This window comes from Cavia porcellus, unplaced genomic scaffold (genome assembly GCF_034190915.1).
Source record: "Cavia porcellus strain 051 isolate PalLab524CR breed Dunkin Hartley unplaced genomic scaffold, mCavPor4.1 scaffold_19, whole genome shotgun sequence".
NCBI classification, from domain to species: domain Eukaryota; kingdom Metazoa; phylum Chordata; class Mammalia; order Rodentia; family Caviidae; genus Cavia; species Cavia porcellus.
In genome coordinates this window covers 262,977-282,272 of record NW_026947502.1, presented here as the reverse complement: position 1 = coordinate 282,272, position 19,296 = coordinate 262,977, and the positions used below count along the sequence as shown (strand labels likewise).

At 36.1% G+C, this 19,296-nt stretch overlaps 1 protein-coding gene and 1 pseudogene across 1 annotated transcript; both read right to left on the bottom strand.

Moving 5' to 3' along the window:
- Positions 1-572: 572 nt before the first annotated feature.
- Cavporv1r-ps761 (vomeronasal 1 receptor cavPorV1R-ps761 pseudogene) lies at positions 573-1,479 on the bottom strand (annotated as a pseudogene).
- A 15,042-nt stretch (positions 1,480-16,521) lies between these two features.
- Positions 16,522-17,446, bottom strand: Cavporv1r684 (vomeronasal 1 receptor cavPorV1R684). Its single transcript, NM_001167400.1, is given in 2 exon segments — positions 16,522-17,380; positions 17,382-17,446. Coding segments are annotated over 2 exon segments (924 nt in total).
- Between the last annotated feature and the right edge of the window lie 1,850 nt (positions 17,447-19,296).

Below are 19,296 nucleotides of genomic sequence, written 5' to 3'. Positions count from 1 at the left end.
TTTTGCTATTAAACAATTGTAGATGACTACAAGAACAATAATGAATTTTAAAAATTAATTTAAATAAATTAATAATGGTACTATAGTATAAAATAAAAGCTGAAATACAAGATTTTAAATTCAGGAATAAATGACAGAATTATAAATGAGGTAAGAGCAAAAGAATATTAAAAGATTTAAAGTTACTTATATATATAATAATAAGTATATACATATGTGTACATATCTTTATATTTGTCTACTACCCTGAAAAAATTATATAAAATTTATAGATATTTGAGACTGGCATAGAAATTTATTCCATTCAAAAAAATAAGGATGGATAAAAAGAGAAACAAGGCAGAAAGTAAGTCACTCAATAAGGAGGTCAAAAACTTTCAAGTATACAATTAAATTATATTAACAGCAATTAAAATTTTCTGTTACAAAATTGTTGTCACATATGAAAACATTCCTAGCTCTCATGTTTACAGTTACCGCCTCACTAACACTGCCTCATAACTGTGCTTTTGTATTTGTGATGGATGAGTGCATGAAATAATGAAGACATGAAAAAGAGACTGGTTCCCATGTCAGATAAGGAGAGATTTATACTCCTTACACAGGAACCTGCACACATACTGCTCACGAGTCATGAGAATGAATGGACTAACAGTAGGAAAAACCAGCATTGGCTAAGGCAGAAGTTTTAACCACTCACCAAGCTGCTTTTTTATAAAGAGCAAACCAAATATACGTGATGGAAGACAGGGCATAGAAAGATACAAAAGCATAGACCAGGATGAGGATGCTTTGAGTGGCTCTGGTCTCAGGGGAAGACCTTGATGAGATGTAAGAATGTTGAATATTCTATGTTAGCTTCTTGTGTCTGTACAGAATGTAAACCATGGAGCTGCTATTCCAGATCATAAGTTTCAAGCACAAAATATCATGGAATAAAGTCAATGTCACAAAGGTGGAGGTTTTTTCTTGGCTAGAAAGCATAGCAGAACAGTACTGAAAATCTATGTTGTTCATAATGTTTTTATTATTCCTTTTGTCACTTACAATGATAGGAACTCTGATATTCAGCAGCATGTACAGGACTCAGATCATGGTAGTACCTGGCCCAATGTGCTTTGCAGCTTTCACTTTCAGCTCTGCCCACCCAGAGCTCCTCGAGCTAATGGTGATGGCTTGGAAGATACTCAGCAAGCAGGTGATGCTGACAGACACACTCTTTTCTATCAATTGAAGATAAATAACTAGTTTGCATCCAATGTTATAAAGGAAATCTTCCATCCCAAATGGATACACTGGGATTCCTTTGGAGAGAATGCACAAGGTGTTGGCCACAGTCAGATGCCTGACAATCACATCTGTGGACCTGGACCTGCATCCACTGCAGTGCAGGAAGACAGAGTGACACAGAAATGAGAAATTACCTAGGCTTCCAATAACAACTGGGAAAAGGAAGAGGATTACTAATTTCACATCCATAGATCACTCTCCAGCTATTCAGGATTCATAGCAACATGCCAAAGTATAGAATTCTGTAGAGAAACATATTTTGTGTAGAGAAGATTTCATATATTTTTATTCAAAATGTTTCACATTTATATTTCTTAAAATGTTATTTCACCTTTTATTTTGTGTTTTGAAGATATTTTTAAATCTTATATGTTCTTACTAATTTATATAGCATTTGGAGTATATGGATTTTTGGATTAGAAATTCCAGAGTATTTAAGAATACAACATATGATTAGTACCTACTAATATCTGCCATTAAGGAAAAACATGTTTAGTAAAGGGATGTTATGTGACTTATCTAAATGACAAAAGGTATTTGTACCTGTGAAGCAGGCTTTGGTGACATTGTGTGTATTTCTATGCTGCATTGCTAGAGTCAGAATGCTGGTGATTTTAGACTCTCTATGTAATTTTTTTCTATTTGAGAAATCCTTGTAGAAATATTTTACAGTAATAACCCTCAATCATTGTTAAAGTTTTATTTATGCAACAAAATAATTTCTAACAGAATATTCATAAGTTTTAAAATTCATATTAGACTAAATAATCTCCTATAACCAATTTGGATTCAATAAACATGTTCAATGTTTTGGTAGCAACAAAAGATTTTCTTCTATCATTTAAAATAACACAGATTATATTGATTTTATTCTCTAAAGTAATATCGGTAAATGTGAAGTTTCACTACTAGAAACTGTATTAACCCTCACTAGACAGCTTGTTACATTTTTTTGAATTGAGAAAGACAAAGTAGTAAAATATTTTTAGAGAATGTTGATAAAGTACCTCATGAGTGACAAATGGAAGTTTAAATCTTCAAAAGACATGCGTCATAATGGATCATGATTACATGGCATCACAGAATGACATTGAAGTTTTTAAACCTCAATATAACAAGACATGTTTGATAAACTTAGTTTCTCCCCAGTTTAAATCACAAAAGAATTAATGTACCTTTTTGACGAAAATTGATTCAAATGAAGAAAAGGAAAAATTGTTCAATAGTCAATACAAATGTTTGCAGAGATTCAAAAACTGTCTCCAAGTGTTACCTCTACCCCAGTGAGAGAAAAAGCATAATAAAACAAAAATAATTCATTTGAAAACATTAACTACACAGAAAAAAGCTCCTTCAACTCTCTCTAGCACACCCATTATAACAAACACGACCTTTACTGAAGCAAGAAGGCAAGTTTCTCTGTGATTTCTACACAGCAGTCTGAACAGCTGATGGATTTGCATATTGTAGTCTTATGTATCTGTGATATCAGATGACGTTTCTCTTGGAGGATTTGTCACAATCATTTTTCCTGCCTGGTATCTAAAAGCATGTGGCGAGCAGTTAAAGGCTGGTTAGAGGACTCAGATATCTAGTCTCTGTCCACAGCTCAGCTTGTACCTTGTGAATCATACTCTTTGCCTGTGTGACTCTGCCATCCCAGGTAAATTGCTTTTCCAGACACGACAATGCACAAAAATACTGACATTGAAACAGCTCTTTACCCCATAGCCTCTATTTCACAGATTAGAACAGAAACTATGGAAAATACTCACCCAGTACCTACCTGCTTTTTGAGCAGCAGACTTAGGTGAAATCTCATGCTTGTGTGGGAGAGAGGTTGTTAGAGCCCAAGATATGAGTCATGGTTGTGAGATATCAACTCCCTTTGAATGCAGTTACCTCGTCATCTGTACACTGCATGACAGTGCATGTTCAGGCAGTAGATTTGACTTTAAGATACAAGTAAAGAAACAAATAAGTCCTTTCACATACCAATTCCCAGAAACAATTAGAAGTTTCTGTGGGCATCTTCACAAAGAGACAGTGTGAGTGGTCTGGAGAGCCCTGCCCCAGAAGCCATAGTAGGATGGTCTCATAGGGTAGTAAGAGAAAACTTCAGTTTCTGGAAAGATGAAGAAAATTTAATGAAGATTATGCATTTCCCCCATTTTAAATTGATATATAAATATACACACATATATTTATATGCATACGTATACATGGATGTAAATATATATGTATATGTAAATATGTATGTATGTTCAGACAGCTGTGTAGAAACCACAGAGAAACTTGCCTTCTTGCCTCAGTAAAGGTCGTGTTTGTTATAATGGGTGTGCTAGAGAGAGTTGAAGGAGCTTTTTTCTGTGTAGTTGATGTTTTCAAATGAATTATTTTTGTTTTATTATGCTTTTTCTCTCACTGGAGTAGAGGTAATAATTGGAGACAGTTTTTGAATCTCTGCATATATATATATATATATATATGTATATGTGTATATATATGTATACATGTATATACATATACAAGGTATATATATGTATGTATAAAAATATATTGAAGTGTGTGTGTGAATTTATGTACTTTCATAAACATATTGTTTTAAAATACATACTGGTAGAATTATATATATATATATATATATATATATATATATATATATATATTTGTAATTTCTTCAGGAAGTTCTTTCCCTCCTGACTCTTTTGTCTCATTCTCCCAAAAAATCTAAAGACAGGTAACTCACAGTTTCTGAAGACTTCTGAGTGTACATCTTAGAGGAAATAAAGTCAGTATGGAAATGTGATAATTACAGTCCTATGATTTTTGACACATTGTTCCCAATTCCTAAGATAAAATAAAATCTAATGTAACGGCCCCTGCCGGATGAAAGAAAAAGAAGATGTGATATGAATATACCTATCAGAATGAATTCATCTTAATATTAAGAGCAGCAATTAAGATATAACAGCAGTTAAGGAGAATGTGGAAATGCCCAGTACTGAAACAAATACTGCGCCCTTGTGTGCTGCCCTTCCAAGGCTGTGATAAGGCTTTATGTTTTCCTCCTGTATATGGAGCTCTCATTTACTCATTCCTCCATAATTGAGCTCAATCCAAAGGTTACTGATGAAATGTAAGAATTATGAGCATTACTAAGCATATATACTCCAGTTATGTGTTCAGTATCAGAGGAATTAGCCACATGAAATGCTGGGGTCATATGCTTTCCCCTATGATTCAAGCATGGTGTAAAACCTCATTTTTAGTGAAACTGCATAAAGATCATCCCTTAATAGATGCCCACAATAATGATTTAAATCTCCTGAAGTCACTCCTACTTCATTATCAGTATTGATTATTCAGCAATCACTGATCATTTTCACTCCCAGTATATGATTACTTTGGGGAAAGATCTCTTTGGGATTATGGAAGAGGGATTACTAAGATATTTTGTTTTTCCTTGTTTCTTTTTTCAAGAGGACAGGACTACAATTTTGTCAAAGGATTACTTGTTCCGTAAATGAATGGAAGCCTGGGAATTGGTTGAGGAGCTATGATTGTCTGTTTTACATTTCAAAGCAGAGGCTTGTTCATTTGCTGTGAATATTTTTCTGTTTTCAGTAAAACTTAGCATCCAATCTATTTCAGTTCTAAGGCCAGCATGAGTAATCAGCATGGATACATGGGTCAGAACACTCCAGTCGTTGCTTTGCTTTTGGCTTCCAATAGAGTCACTATTTCCACCTTTACCCTAGTGACTAACTATTGCAACTTGGAACCTGCCACCTTAAAAATCAGTCTACACCAATCACTTTTAATTTTCTTCATTGAGTGATTACAGTCTTCATGAAAAATCTGTCATGCAGGCAACCATGGTGAAGGCCTTTAAGGATTCTTGTGTTCCATTCAAAAACAGTTTCATAATGTATACTGGATGGGTTAACTTCTGAAACCTCACAGTATAGAAAAGTCCTCACTGGAAAATCTGCTTTTGCCTTGATATCTCACTCAACTTTCAAATATCCTTAGCAGCAATACCCAGAGCAATAACAGGGACCTCCAACTTATTCACAGTGAAATATCTTTTGATCCAGAGGTTTGGAAACAAGACACATGAACTCTTTGCAGCTTTTTCAGTTTCATGTTGGAAGCAATCTGTGTAAAATATAGGCTTAATTGGCCTGTATCTAGGAATTCAGCCTAATTCAGTTTTATGTCCTTCTACCATTTTCTCACACCCTTGAAATCCCTGTGTCATGGTTTATGTCTGTATCCTCCAGGCCTCATGAGTTTAAATTGTGCATTTGTTATTCATTCATTGTATAGTGCTTGGATTGATGGTGTTAGTGCTACACCCACTTAGGTGTGGAGCCAGGATGTGATGTAATGGCAGGAAGAAGGTATGTCTTGAGGGGTGAGCCCAGCAGAAGCTGTCCAGGTCTGTGTCTCCCTAGTACACTGCAGTGGGTGGGAACACCTCGCAGGTGCAATTCAAACAAACTGTAACAGACAAAGAGGAAAAAAAAATGGGGCCTCCTGTATTTGCTTGTATGGATGGAACAAAAAGTATGGGAAGAAGAAGCAACAAGAAAGGGTCCTCAGTCCCCAATCGTGAGAACACTGATCCAGGAATGGTAAATTCAAAGGAGAATGAGGAAAAAAAAACATGTAATATCAGACATGGCACCAATAGACATAAAGCGATATCTCCAGAGCCTCATAGACGAGTTCAAAAGGGAAGTATCTAATGAAATAAAGCAAGATATAAGTAGAATAGTTAGAGAAATGCTAAGCAAAGCCCAAGATGGTGGAATGGAAGAACAGAAAAAAAAAAAGGGGAGAATTGTTTGATGGAGAAAATAGAGAAAACATAGAATACGTGAAGCAGGTTCAAAGAGATTACCAGGAAACTAAAAACTCTATCGAAAGCTGACATAACAGCTTGAAACAAACTAAGGATAGGTTATCTGAACTGGAGGGCAGATTTGTAATGTGGGAGCATGAAATGAAAAACTTCTTAAAAATAAAAAGAAAACAGACAGCAATAATACAAAGGCTATAAGATGATAAAAGGATCTATAACTTAAGAATTAAGAACATAAAAGAAGTAGGGACACAAACAAATAAACTACAAAAGCTATTCACAGAAATAATCTAAGAGAATTTCCCTAATTTATCAAAGGGTAAAGATACTCAGATGTATGAAGCACATAGGACCCCAACCACCTACAACCCAAACAGAGCTACACCCAGGCATATAATAATAAAAATTCCAGAAATCCAATATAAGAACAGAATATTAAAAGCCATCAGAGACAAGAAACAGACCACTTACAAGGGAACACCCATCAGAATTTCAGCAGACTTCTTGGCACAAACCATCAAATCACCAAGAGCGTGGGGGGAAATAACTCAAGCTTTGAAAGATAATAACCTCCAGCCAAGATTGATGCATCCTGAACAACTGTGCCTAGAAATTGATGGAAAAGCAAGGTGCTTCCAGGATAAAGAGGAACTAGGGAAATTTGCAACCACCACTTCAACTCTACAGAGAATACTGCAGGATATTCTAAAAAAGGAAAATACCAAGATCCCAGAAACAGTGGCACAGAGGCCACAATGAATGGAGCAGAAAGCAAAATGAAGAAGACAAACTTACAACAAACAACAGAAAATGAGCTCAACAGAAATGAGGCAGAGAAGATCGGATGGTAGGAACAGCTATTTTGGAGAAAACATTATAATAGCTAGCACTGATTTAGTATCATCTTGTATTGAAGTCCCATCAAGCTTTTATTCTTGTCTCCATCGGTCTTAACAGGTTATATCTTATTGGATTTTATTATATGTGATAATATAAGCAAAAAAATTTATAGACAAGGAGATTATAAAGAAACCATTGTTCATTTTCTGATAGTTTGTTCTAAATACCCTGTAATACTGTCATTCTCTTGAATGGTTTTACATTGTCTTGATATGTTTGGTGCTACAGTATACAAAGTTATACTCAAAGATTTCAAGGAAAGAGACACTATGGTAACTACTTTTATCCAGGATATCTTGTGGTTAAACATTATTTTGCTTAAATGGTTATGCTTTGACCTGCACTGTTTTGTTGTTATGCCCTCTTTTATCTCAATCTCCTTTTTTACATTATTTACTTTTTTATTTTTTCTTTTTAATTAAGACAAAAATATAAAAATAGCAGGATACATTATAGTAACACACTTTATTTCCTATTAACTTGATTTGAAACCCTGTATTGCCCTCACCATCTTGTTTTGACTTTCTCCTATTCTGCTTTTCTTGATAGTACCAAGTTCGAAAGTACAGACAACAACTGTGAAGACAATAAGATTCATTATGACACCCATTCTGGTTGACTATTATCTTCTTTTAAAGTCCTGTAATGTCTTCAATGTTTTTGTTTTATTCTTTACTGTTTTGCTCAATTTTATTATAACTCATGATATAGGCAATTCTTTTTAAGATAACAAGAGGCAGTATGGTTAACTATTGTTGATCACCTTGTATTTTGTTTTTACATTATCTATTATGTCCATCCTTTTGATTTGACTGACTCTGTTCTGTTATGTCACATTTGGTTTTACTCTCTTCAAAAAAAGTAATAACTATAGGAGTAATAAAACCCAAAATGTGTAATTGTCATTGTACCAAAAAAGGGAGAGAAAGTGCTCTAAAGGATATAACTTCATGTATATTTAAGTGTATAAGATAGATAACCATATTATTGAGTTTTGTTGGACCATTGAACAAAACTGTTTGCAGTCTCAGTGTTTCAAAGTCCACTTTATATGCTTAAATTTTGTAATTTGAACAACTATTTCTAAGATAACAATATGTAATCTATAACTAGTGATTTTCAACTTTTTATTCTTTCTGAAATTCTGTATAACTTGTACCCTTTTTCTGTTTTTTTTTTCTTTTTCTCCTTAAATAAAATTAAAAAAGAATAAGAGTTACTCAGCAGGCTGCTTGAATCATTGAAAATTCTAAGAGGTTCACCACCACCACTATCTTAGAGCCTTCCTGTCTGTGAACCCTGGTCTGAAACTAAAGGTCCAAGACACGGCCTATGTCTGGGATGCCACTGAGTGTGCTGAGGAAATCAAATCTCCAAGCTCTGCACTACAGAGGGCTTTGGGTAACTATTGCCATCCCAGTCCAAGTGTATTTAAGTGTGGACCACATGAAAGAAATCAAGGATAATTCTCTTTCTAAGAACAGTGGATGAGATCACTCACCACTGTGCCTGATACATCTTTCATCATCAGTGTGTCAGTCTCCCTATGCATTAACCTTTCAGTGGATCAGTGTCAGACACTCCCACAGCTGTCTTCTGTTTTAAATTGTGTATGACCAAGGAATCCTGAATTATGACTGTTCAGAATATTTGTGTCTTTGAATAAATTTAGGTTCCAATAATTTAATCATTCTCAAGACATATACTGGTTGAAGTTCTTTGAAATTTTTCTGGGTGATACAATGAATCCTTATCCAAAACCACCTGTATACTGTCATAGCAGAAAAGTCTCCCCTAGCCAGTACATTTCAGTTTGTTAGTCACCCAGGTAGCAGTTGCTGTTGCAGTTTGTGTTACTTTCATTTCTTAAGAAATGTTTGGTCACTATGATGCATACTTTAAGAACCAATCAAAGACAGCCAAGTATTTATCTTTGTACTTTTCCTTTTCAATCACATGTAAAGCTCCCCCCCCAAGCATTCAAGGCCTGATATTGTTTCTAGAAGTCAGTGATCACTGTTGTAAATCAATGTGCCTCGCAATCATGATTGATGCATCAGTTTTTCTGTTTGTGTTGCATCTAGAGTGTCATCTGGGAAAACCAGACATGCTCATCTTTTCAGGCAATGGTTTTGGGCCTTTTGGATGTAATAAGGTCCTCTCCAGCTTTGAATGAGAAGGTATACACTGTAATTTCACAAGTTATATTGAAGGTGAGGAGGATTCTTGGCTCCTGGTTCAAACAGTTCATACTAGATGCAAAATGAAGGAGGATACAGGATGCTCACTTGCCTACTTACCAGATATAGGTAACACCTCCAGGGGGCACTGCAGTTAGTCTGTCTGACACTCCTCAGTTTGTGAAGAAGGAGAACCTGAGCAACTTCTGTCAGCCAAGGTTACCTTCAAAGAAGAATGTTGGACTATTGTACTTCTGAATGCTTGATGAATGTGTGAGTGAGTGGACAGGGCAGCATAAGCCGTAGACTGCTTCTTCTATGCACCAAGCAGAGAAGCACTGATTCTGGTGGCTCATATTGTAGTGATCAAAATATGGTAAAAACCCTTGGATCCTGTCACTGAAAATTGCCTCAGTCCTTTATATTTGCACTATGCTAGCTACAGTCCTTCTGCTCAAGAAACATGATAGGCTCAAATTAGTTTGAGATATAACTGTAGAAATGCCACATGCTGTACTGGATCTCCTGATCTGTGTGTCATAGCTGTCCACCAAGCTGGTCCCACCAGACCATGACTGTCTGGCACTGCCTGATGGGCTGTTCTTGAGTTGATCATACATAAAATAGCCCCTCTGACAGCTTCTGAGTACACTTTGTTTATGGATGGAAGTAGCTCTGTCAGAAATGTTGTCCAGATGGCTAGATACAGAGTGGTCACCTTCTGGCAACATTATTTTGGCCAAGATTTCCCAAAAGAATGGTCTGCACAATGAACTTATGTAGGCACACAATTGGTCTGAAAATGAAACGGTCTACTCTTTCCTGCTGCTGTCTGGAAATCTCCCTAAGCAATGCAACATACTAAAACTCAAAAAAACCCTTCACTATCTTCCCATGATGTCAACTTTGTGCTTTGGAAACAAGAGTCCTAAGTCTCTTCAGGGATCAAATTGACAGAAACATAGCCCTTTGGTAACCTTGAAATAAAGCTTTATAGAAGTTACAGATATCTATTGGTGCTAACCCTACTCTTTACCATTAACAATGGCAACAGGTTGGAATTTGCAGCAGATAAAACTAGAGACTACATTCAGCATACAAGTCACAACTCTCTAAATTAAAGAAATAAAAACATAACTTTATAGGTAACACTTGTAACCAGCTGCATAAAAATTTAATGAAAATATCAGTTATATATGTGGGCTCATCTGCACACACATATTACATAGTTGTATAAAAATCTACCTTTAGAGGTCTTAAAGTTTCAGAAATTCAGTTTTAGGTCCACCATTCCAGAGTTAAAAGAACTGACCAAGATATTTGCTGTAGAGTTTACCATGATTTGACAGCTCCTCTGAAGCTCATTCTAACGAACACATGCAAAGCTCCTCTCCGGTCTCTCCAAATGCTGGGCCAATTCATGCACTGCTGGAACCTGAGGACACCATTGACTTCATTTTACTAAACCTTACGGTATTGCTCCCCCTTGAGTTCTGGGCCTTTTCAGTTTTCTGAACCCAATTATTTCTTCATGTTTCTTATATGTTCGATATTGTGTTGTGTGCTACCTGTTCTCTTGTGAGCTATGGTTTATGCCTTTGCTATGTAGATGATTGCCCTGAGAGAATAGAATACAACCCTTGAGGCACTTCCCATTATTCTACAATAGTCCAAGGTTTGGCGAACACCTAAACACATTGCAAACACTCTAGGATCAAACTGATTCCTTTCCCAGAATAGTGTTAAATCACGTATCTTCCTAAAGGTGATGTAAGGAGAGACTGTACATTAAAGGAAACATATCAAACTTATTTTGGAAGTTTGGAATCTTGGGCACTTTGCTTAGGACCCATTCAAGACCACTGAAATCTCCAATGTTACTCCTTCAGGTTCAACCATATGTAATTATTTGTTTTAACATGTGTATCTCAGATCATATGTAACATGCTCAGCAAAGATTTTCCAGGAAATGAAAAGAGGGGATAAATGTAGCAGAGAATACCCCACACCCAGACACCATACTTCAGATTCTGCTTGTTGTTCTGTAACAGTTTCTTTTACAGTTCCTATTATTTCTATTTCTTTCAAACAGTTGGTCAGTGTGTTACACATCTGGCTGCTATCATGCATATGATATCATGCAAAGGCAGACATGTAATTTATGTCTGTACTTCTGTTTTGTGGCCCCATAAAAACCTTACTCCATAACCTTTGGGGCTTGACATCTTTTTCTAAAAGTCAATGTACCTCAACATAAATAAATCTGTCTCTATATACTGGGTGATATTTCAGTGTTTCTGATCTCCATTGCACTAGGAGTCAATTTTATAGTAAGAATATTAAATGAATTTAAATTTTATAATCACTATGGATTTTCTCTGATGATAACAATTCCACGTGGCAATTGCATGGTGATTTGTGTTTCATGATATACCTTGCACCATCTATACAATGACAGAGAGCCAGAACTGAATTTGGATGGCAAGTCGCCAAGCTAACTACATGCCAAGTGAATTGCCATTGTGTTATATAAATTACTTTAATTTATTAGACTCATGTTCTTCCCTCTCTTCACATCCTTGGAAACTTGTGCCCTGAGGTGTTTTCTGACTTAATTTCTACTGTATTGTTAAATGTTGGTGAAGAGAAGTCACCTGAAGTTAGGAAAGAACTAAATTTAGGTTTTTAAAAGCTGTCAGAGAAGCAGAATCACGGCAGAAACTGAGGCTTTGATGGGTTACATTTCATTCTGCCCTCTGCATTACCAGCTTTCTCTAAACAGGACCTGGTTTTCCCTCTTAAGTGAAAAGAGAGAGCATTTCACAAGGACTTCAACAGTCATTAAAGAGTGAAGACCTTGGAACCTCTAGTTGGTTTTAGAAATTTACGACTGAATAAAAGGTTGTCAAAGCAGACTTAGCTCCCCCCTAATCCTGCACTGGGATGGTGCAGGTGAATGACAGTGGTGTTGTTATTGTGAAGTCACACTCTCCCAACTACATGTCACAGGTCTGCTTTCCTCTTCTGCATGCACTTTCTGACAGAATTCTCATGTAATGACTAGAGTCCCAGCCACTGGAAGGCTGTAGATGGGTTCTATTTTAGTGTCACACAGAATTTAAAAGATGAGGACATGGATCAGGAGTCAGAAAAAATAAACATCATGGGAAAAGTGAATTTCTTGGTTTGAGGTCAGTCTAGAATATAAGATACATAGGAAAGAACACAATTCCTTAAATGAGCCAAGGTAGTAAATCAAAGTGGTTCCATCATCTTTTGTAATCCAGACCTTGAGGTTTCCTAACCGAGTGTTGACATCTAGTACTTTCAAAAAATAATGCACTCTGGATCATAAATACTTAAGCACTGTATCCTCAAAGTAAAGATATTTTCCAGATAACACAATGACACCCTAGCTAGATTTAAAGAATTCCTAGAGTTTGTCTAATATATCCTCATGTCTTCATAAGGTATAGAAGAAATGTATGGAAATCATATACACATAGTAGCACATAGCTGAAGTGATGTATATAGGTCGTAAACCAGTAATACTGGGGACTTCAATATCTGCTCTATCTATAGGTAGGTTATCCCGAAAAAATTCAACGAAGTCTGATGAAAAAGACTTTCATAAATTTTTACAAAACATTGTAGCCAACAACAGAGTATTCACTCTTCTCCACATCTCATAGAATATGCTTCAAATGATATTTCTGTATCCCTCTAGATTATAATGACATGGGTGTAGAAATCAATAGCAAAGAGCACATGAGATTGGAGCAATTCACTTTTGAGTGCTCAGGGACTCAGGTAAGAAGTAAGGAAAAAATTTAAAAATTCCTGGAATCCAATAAATTGCAAACACAACAAACATGAAGAGTAGAAATGAAAGGGTACAGAACCTATAACAGGCACCAGCTCATCAGTCACAGCCTAAGGCTGGGCAGGAACCCTGAGGCCACTTTGAATGGATGAAAGGGATGTGGAAGCATGAGTAGGCGGGTTAAGGAGTTGAAGTTGGGTGTTCCCTGCAGAGGGCCATCAGCCCCTACAAGAGTACTTTCTCCCAAGCCCATGCCATGGACTCCTGTCACCACTGGCTCCACCACTGCCTCTGATTACCTGCTGGTGATGGGACCATAATTGTGCAGTTGCTACATCTACTTAAGGAGGCCTCACTATTTTCCAGTAACATGGAAGCTCCGAGGATGAAGCCTCACCCGGCCCACTGCTCAGCCAGTCATAGCCACCCATGGCCTCATGATAAGGGTTTTAGCAACAAGGGAACCCAAGCAGCCATGCCCTGACCACAGACCCCAAGTCACTCCTTCTGGACTTAGCTTTTTTCACTTCTTTATTCCTTAATTCACACTTTAGAGTCTTAATCCAGAAATGCTTGGTGTGCTTTGCTTTGTGTGGCTCAAGTGAGCCATAATATGAGTTGGAGGAAATGGTTGCATAAATGAATTTGTATGCAGAGATAAAAGAATCTAAAATTTAAATAATTTTATTAACAATTCAAATACTTAAGGTGGATTGCTAACAGTTAAAGTAAACAATAACTTTTAAATGACTTTACAACTCAAAAGAGAGAGTCAAAATTTACATAAAAGAAAGTAAACATATTTGCTTAGTCTCAACATCTTCTTGAATTATATTTTGTTAAAATACTTTTATCAGTGAAGTTATTTGAAAAATTAACTGACAAATCTACAATGGTTGAATTTGTGCATCAGTTTAAAATTAAAATCTTCAATGAATGTTGCAGTGTGACGAAATAAGTTTTTAACAATCTTCAAATCACATCCTTCAAAAAAAAAGAAAGAAAATAATATCACATAGACCAGTCAGAATATTTCTTGTTTTGAAGTTGTAGAAGTCACTGTAGAAATCTGAATGTGCTTCTTTAAAAAAATTTTTTTCTATGTATGGAGGAGGCACTTTTGCGAATCTGCTTAAGGTCATTACATTTCATGTCATATTTATTTTTTTGAAAACACATCTTGTAAACACTGAAGGTTTCAAAACTAAGAAATTTTCACATGCATAGCACTGTGAATTGGTGCTGATAAACAACACTGAACTGAAACCTTAAAAGATGAAATAAGACAATATTCTGTCAACTTCACATTACTCTTACATGTGGAACTCTCTAGAAGCACTGCCCTGTGTTCATGAAATTTCCAGTAAAAGTCTTTTCCAGAACTGTATTGGGGTGTGGGGAAGCATGCTGGGAAGTAAGATGGCTCTATTCAATCTAGTGAAACCTATCCCCTTTGCTTCCTCTGATGTACTTTTGGTGCCAGGTCTTACTGTTCAACCGAGCCATCTTGTTGCTTGGAGTCTATGCTGCTATTCAGTCCAGCAGCCTCACTCAGCTAGCTGCTCAGCCAGTCACAGTCCATAATCTTGGCTTAATGACTTAGCTCCTAGCAACAGGCAACACCCAGATTCCCAGCTTGACAACAGCTCTCTGGTGACTCTCCAGCACCTCCCACTTTCTCTCACTCATATTATTACACAGTGTCCTGACCTAAGGGATTTTTAGTTTAGTTTGGCTGCCTTAACATTCAAGATACACATAAGGTACTATGTTGGAAAAAGTGAAATAATTCTGCTTTTATGAAGAGATCTAGGGAAGTCTGACTCTCTTTCAATAATTACTTGAAACATAAATGGCCTAACCAACCCATTAGAAAGTATCAGTGAAGTCCATAGAAGTAAAACAACACAAGACAATTTTAAGCTTCCTACAAAACTTCGGCTTAAAAGAAGGACATAAGCAGAAAGTGAAAACATGAAACAAAATACTCATTAAAATGAAATCAGAAACAAGACATATATATGCAATGCAATGGCATACTTTAATCTCTGACATTTGGTTGTTTCTTCTAGATGTACACACACAGCCATGAGTTTATGCAGAACCCTGCACATACGTGCCACCATACAGAGTCTGCCATGACTCAGCCATCTTCATAAAATCCAAATCTGCTAATCAAAGCCCAGACATAAAATCAAGCTACAGTTAAGTGTCTACACAAGAATTCCCATTCAGAAAAGGTCTTTATCAGGATATGTGAACATTCTTTGAAATATTTTAAAGCTAATATCACTCACTTGGTGCAGGGCTTTGATCATTCTTGCTGCGTCTGTGAGGTTCTTCCCTTGCCCCAAATTTATACTTCCCGCCCCTGTGTTTCAGATAAATTTGTTTCATCAGTATATAATGAGTAAGCGCCTGTCTGTCTTATGTAAGAGCATTTGTTATCCTTCATCTAGCATCAGATCAAGAGATTAGATACATTTAAATATCACAATATGTATTTCCATCTCTATCTAGATGTTGCTTATAAAGTCAATTTGTGGCATCTCTAAAGAACCTAACACAAAACCTAACACACAGTCTTTCAGAAAATTTCTACTAGCTTTGTCTCCAACTGCCATGGACTCAGACATATTTGTCTTTCCACACAATAAACAAATGTCAACTTTGGGCCAGTAAATGGCTCAGTCTCATTCCATACAAATAAACTTGAACAAAAGTTGCTCCACAATGTAAATCTCAGGACCAGTCCCCATAATGCTTGCTGATACATGAGAACCTACACCGAGGTCCTTCCCCTCACACATATCCAGGTTCTCTTCCATCAAGCTTTTATATAAGTGCTTCACTCCAATCAGACTCCCATGTCCAAGTATTTGTTGCTACATCTACTTTATTTCCTTCACGAAATTTTAGAGCAGTTTTCCACAGGATACTTTGTAGAAGGTGTCACTCTACTTTACCAAATTGACTAGAGTTGCATATTGATGCAGCTTGAGAAGTCCACAAAGGTTCCAGGGTCCATGCTAGAGTTTGAAGTATTCTTCTTAAATTTCCTCTTGGCAAATTTTAAATGGTATTTATTTCTTTTTTTTTAAATTTTATTTAAGAGGAAAAAGAGAAAAATACAAAACAAAACAAAGTGGTGTAAGGTTACACATAATACAAAACTACAAAAAAAAAAACATAACAGTAAGAAATCACCTGTTAATAGATTACATATTATCATCTTGGAAATAGTTGCTCAAATCACAGTATCAGAGAATACAAAGTGGACATTCAAACAAATGGTATTTATTTCATCCATCATGTTTCTGTCCTGAGAACTCCCTAGCTCCTCCTGCACCCTTGGCAAGAACTCTACAATTGGTAGCACCCACAACTTCCAACAGTTTCCCTGTGTTTCTACAGAGCACTCTGTTTTTATTCACTTGTTTTTGTGCAAAATTGTGCACCTACATGCTTCTGAAAAAACCTGATAATCTGATCCAGAGCCTGGCTGCAGTAGAGTTGCAGCTCATTAGAACGAATGGGCTGACAGTGGGGAAGCAGGTGGCCAACAGTGCAGAGGTGTTCATGAGCCACCAACTGGGATTTCTGAAATTTGCAATGCAAGCATGAAAGAATGAGGAGAGCATGTAAAAAGAAACAAAAGTGCATATAAGGATGAAGATGCTGTGGGTGGCCCTGGTCTCAGGGGAAGTTTTGTGGAAATCATTTGTCTTATGAATGTATTGCATCCGCTTCTTGTGCCTGTGCAAAAAGAAAATCATTGAACCACTGGACCAGATCATGAGGCCAGAATATAAACCTTCGGGCAATAAAACAAATGTTGTGTACAAGTTTTCTATGATTTCATCTCTAAAGATACAAGAACAATATCCAAAATCTTTTAACTCTGTGATATTTCTGCTGGTGTATTTGATGATGTCATAAAATAGAATAATACAATTTATCAGTTTATGGAGAATCCAACTGAAAAAAATCAGCAAGCCAATGTTCTTGGGAAGTTTAGCTTTAAGCGCCTTCCAGCTGGAGTTCATGGGGCTAATCTTAATAGTCTGGAAGACACTCAGTAGGCAGGTTGTGCTAATGGATACACCCCTAGCCACTCTGTAGACATATAACAGAAGTGTGCATCTACTAAATTGACAGAAATACTTTAGCCCAAAGACTTGCATTGTCTTTGGGATTCCCCTTGACATCATGATCAGTGTGTTGGCTATAGTTAAGTGCTCTGCTATTAGATCTGTAGGCCTTAACTTATATGCAGTGAAGCACAGAGAGAGATAGTGGAACAGAAGGACAATGTTAAGCTAAGATTCCAGTGACTGTCTGAATCAGAAAAAACATTCCAATGAGCAAGCCCAAGGGGTTCATCCTGCTGTGAGAATGTAGGGATGCTCAGTCCATGGAGGATTAGAGATGGTAAAATTTGCATATGGGGAAGGGAAGGGAAATTTCAGGGGAAGGGAAGTAGGAGAAGAATCTATACCATGGCTGAGCTGGTGTTAACTTGTGTGAAGCAGTGGTATGAAATGAAAATAATGCAGAAGTGAACAGCTTCTTGGTGTCAGAAGGATATGAATATCAGTAGATCAAAAATCTTTATAAGCAAATGGCAATTCACTTGCATATAAAATACAGGAATCCACATCTAAAATGGAAATAACATCAGGATTGCATATTATGTTTAATATAATGCTAATATTACATAACACGGACTTATAGTGTGTATTTTAGGAAATTCTGGAAAAAAACTTTGCATATTTAGTTCCTATACATTCTACAAAAATTTTAGTTCCATGTTTACTGGATCCATATATACGAAACACATAAGTACAGAAAGCAAACCATAAAGCATTTTCAGAAGAAATTTGAATTAGTAAACAGGAAAACAATCAAAGTTCATACAAAACAAGTTGATTCTAATTAGAATGCTAATCAAAATATTGAAGTCTGTGGTCTTAGCATGTGAAAAAATAATTTAAACACAACAAATATTCATTAACATCAAGATATGACATGACAAACAGTTCCTTTTAAAACAAGAGTTTCACTTCATCATGAGTGAACGAGAGCTCACTTCCAGTGTCTGAAAATTACTACAAATAATTAACAGATACACAAACACAACAGAAAAATGTGTGAAGAATGAATCAAATAGGCCCTTAAGAAAGAGGCTATGGAATGCCCTTTGGTCATTTGAAGAGTAACAGGAAAAAGTAAAGAATGCTACAGCTTTTCAGCTTTTAGAGTCATGTAGCAATTGGAAAGGTAAAATGAAAATAGCAGAAAATATTACCTTTACAATATGTAGTTGCTATGCCAGGACTCTCGTACACCTTTGATAGGCTTGTCGATTAGAGCAAAGATGCTAGGAAATTGTTAGTGTCTAATAAGCTGGAAAGATTAGAATATAGTTAAAATTACTGTTTTACTCCTACATATAGGACCAATACTAATATTTTAATATGTTTCAAAAACAAAAATTCCCAATTTTACATACCAGAGCTATTTGTAATTACCCTACTCTAAAATATACACATATGGACATTTTTAGCCAAATTGAAAGTCACTTGCCAGGTATTCATTCAATTTAATTATGTAAAGAAATTCCAATCAATGATTCATGATAATTCACATCAAAACAGATGATGATGTTTTTAATACCATATGGGATGAAAAATCTACTCAAAAACTTGACGTTGCATAATTATATTTATATAAGCCTCAACAGGATGGAAGTGATCTTCTCTCCTTGAGGTTAGAATAGGCTGTGCTGAGCTGAGCTGGGAAAGCAGGGGCAGGAATGGTCACAGTGGAATTCACGGTGGGTGAACAGTAATCTGTCTAAGATCTTAAAGCTGTAGAGCAATGTACAGATCATGAAACCTCACTGAGGCATTTGCTGGGAACCTCTGTATACACATTTAAAGTGAAAAAAAAAATCTTCATGTGATACTACTACAAGAGAGTTAAAACAATTTTGCTTTACCTCTATTTCCTAAGCTCATTTTAAAATACTAAAGTAACATTACATTATGTTTTGTTTCCACTGTGTGTTGCAATTTCTACATTAAACAAAACAATGCCCTGAGTATAGAACATACAAAATTAAAAGTTCATCTGTGCAACTACAAAAATACGAGGTAAAGAAGTATGCAGGACTGATAAGCATATTACTAAGTTTTTGTTGGATCACTGAGCAGAACTGTTCGAATTGTCAT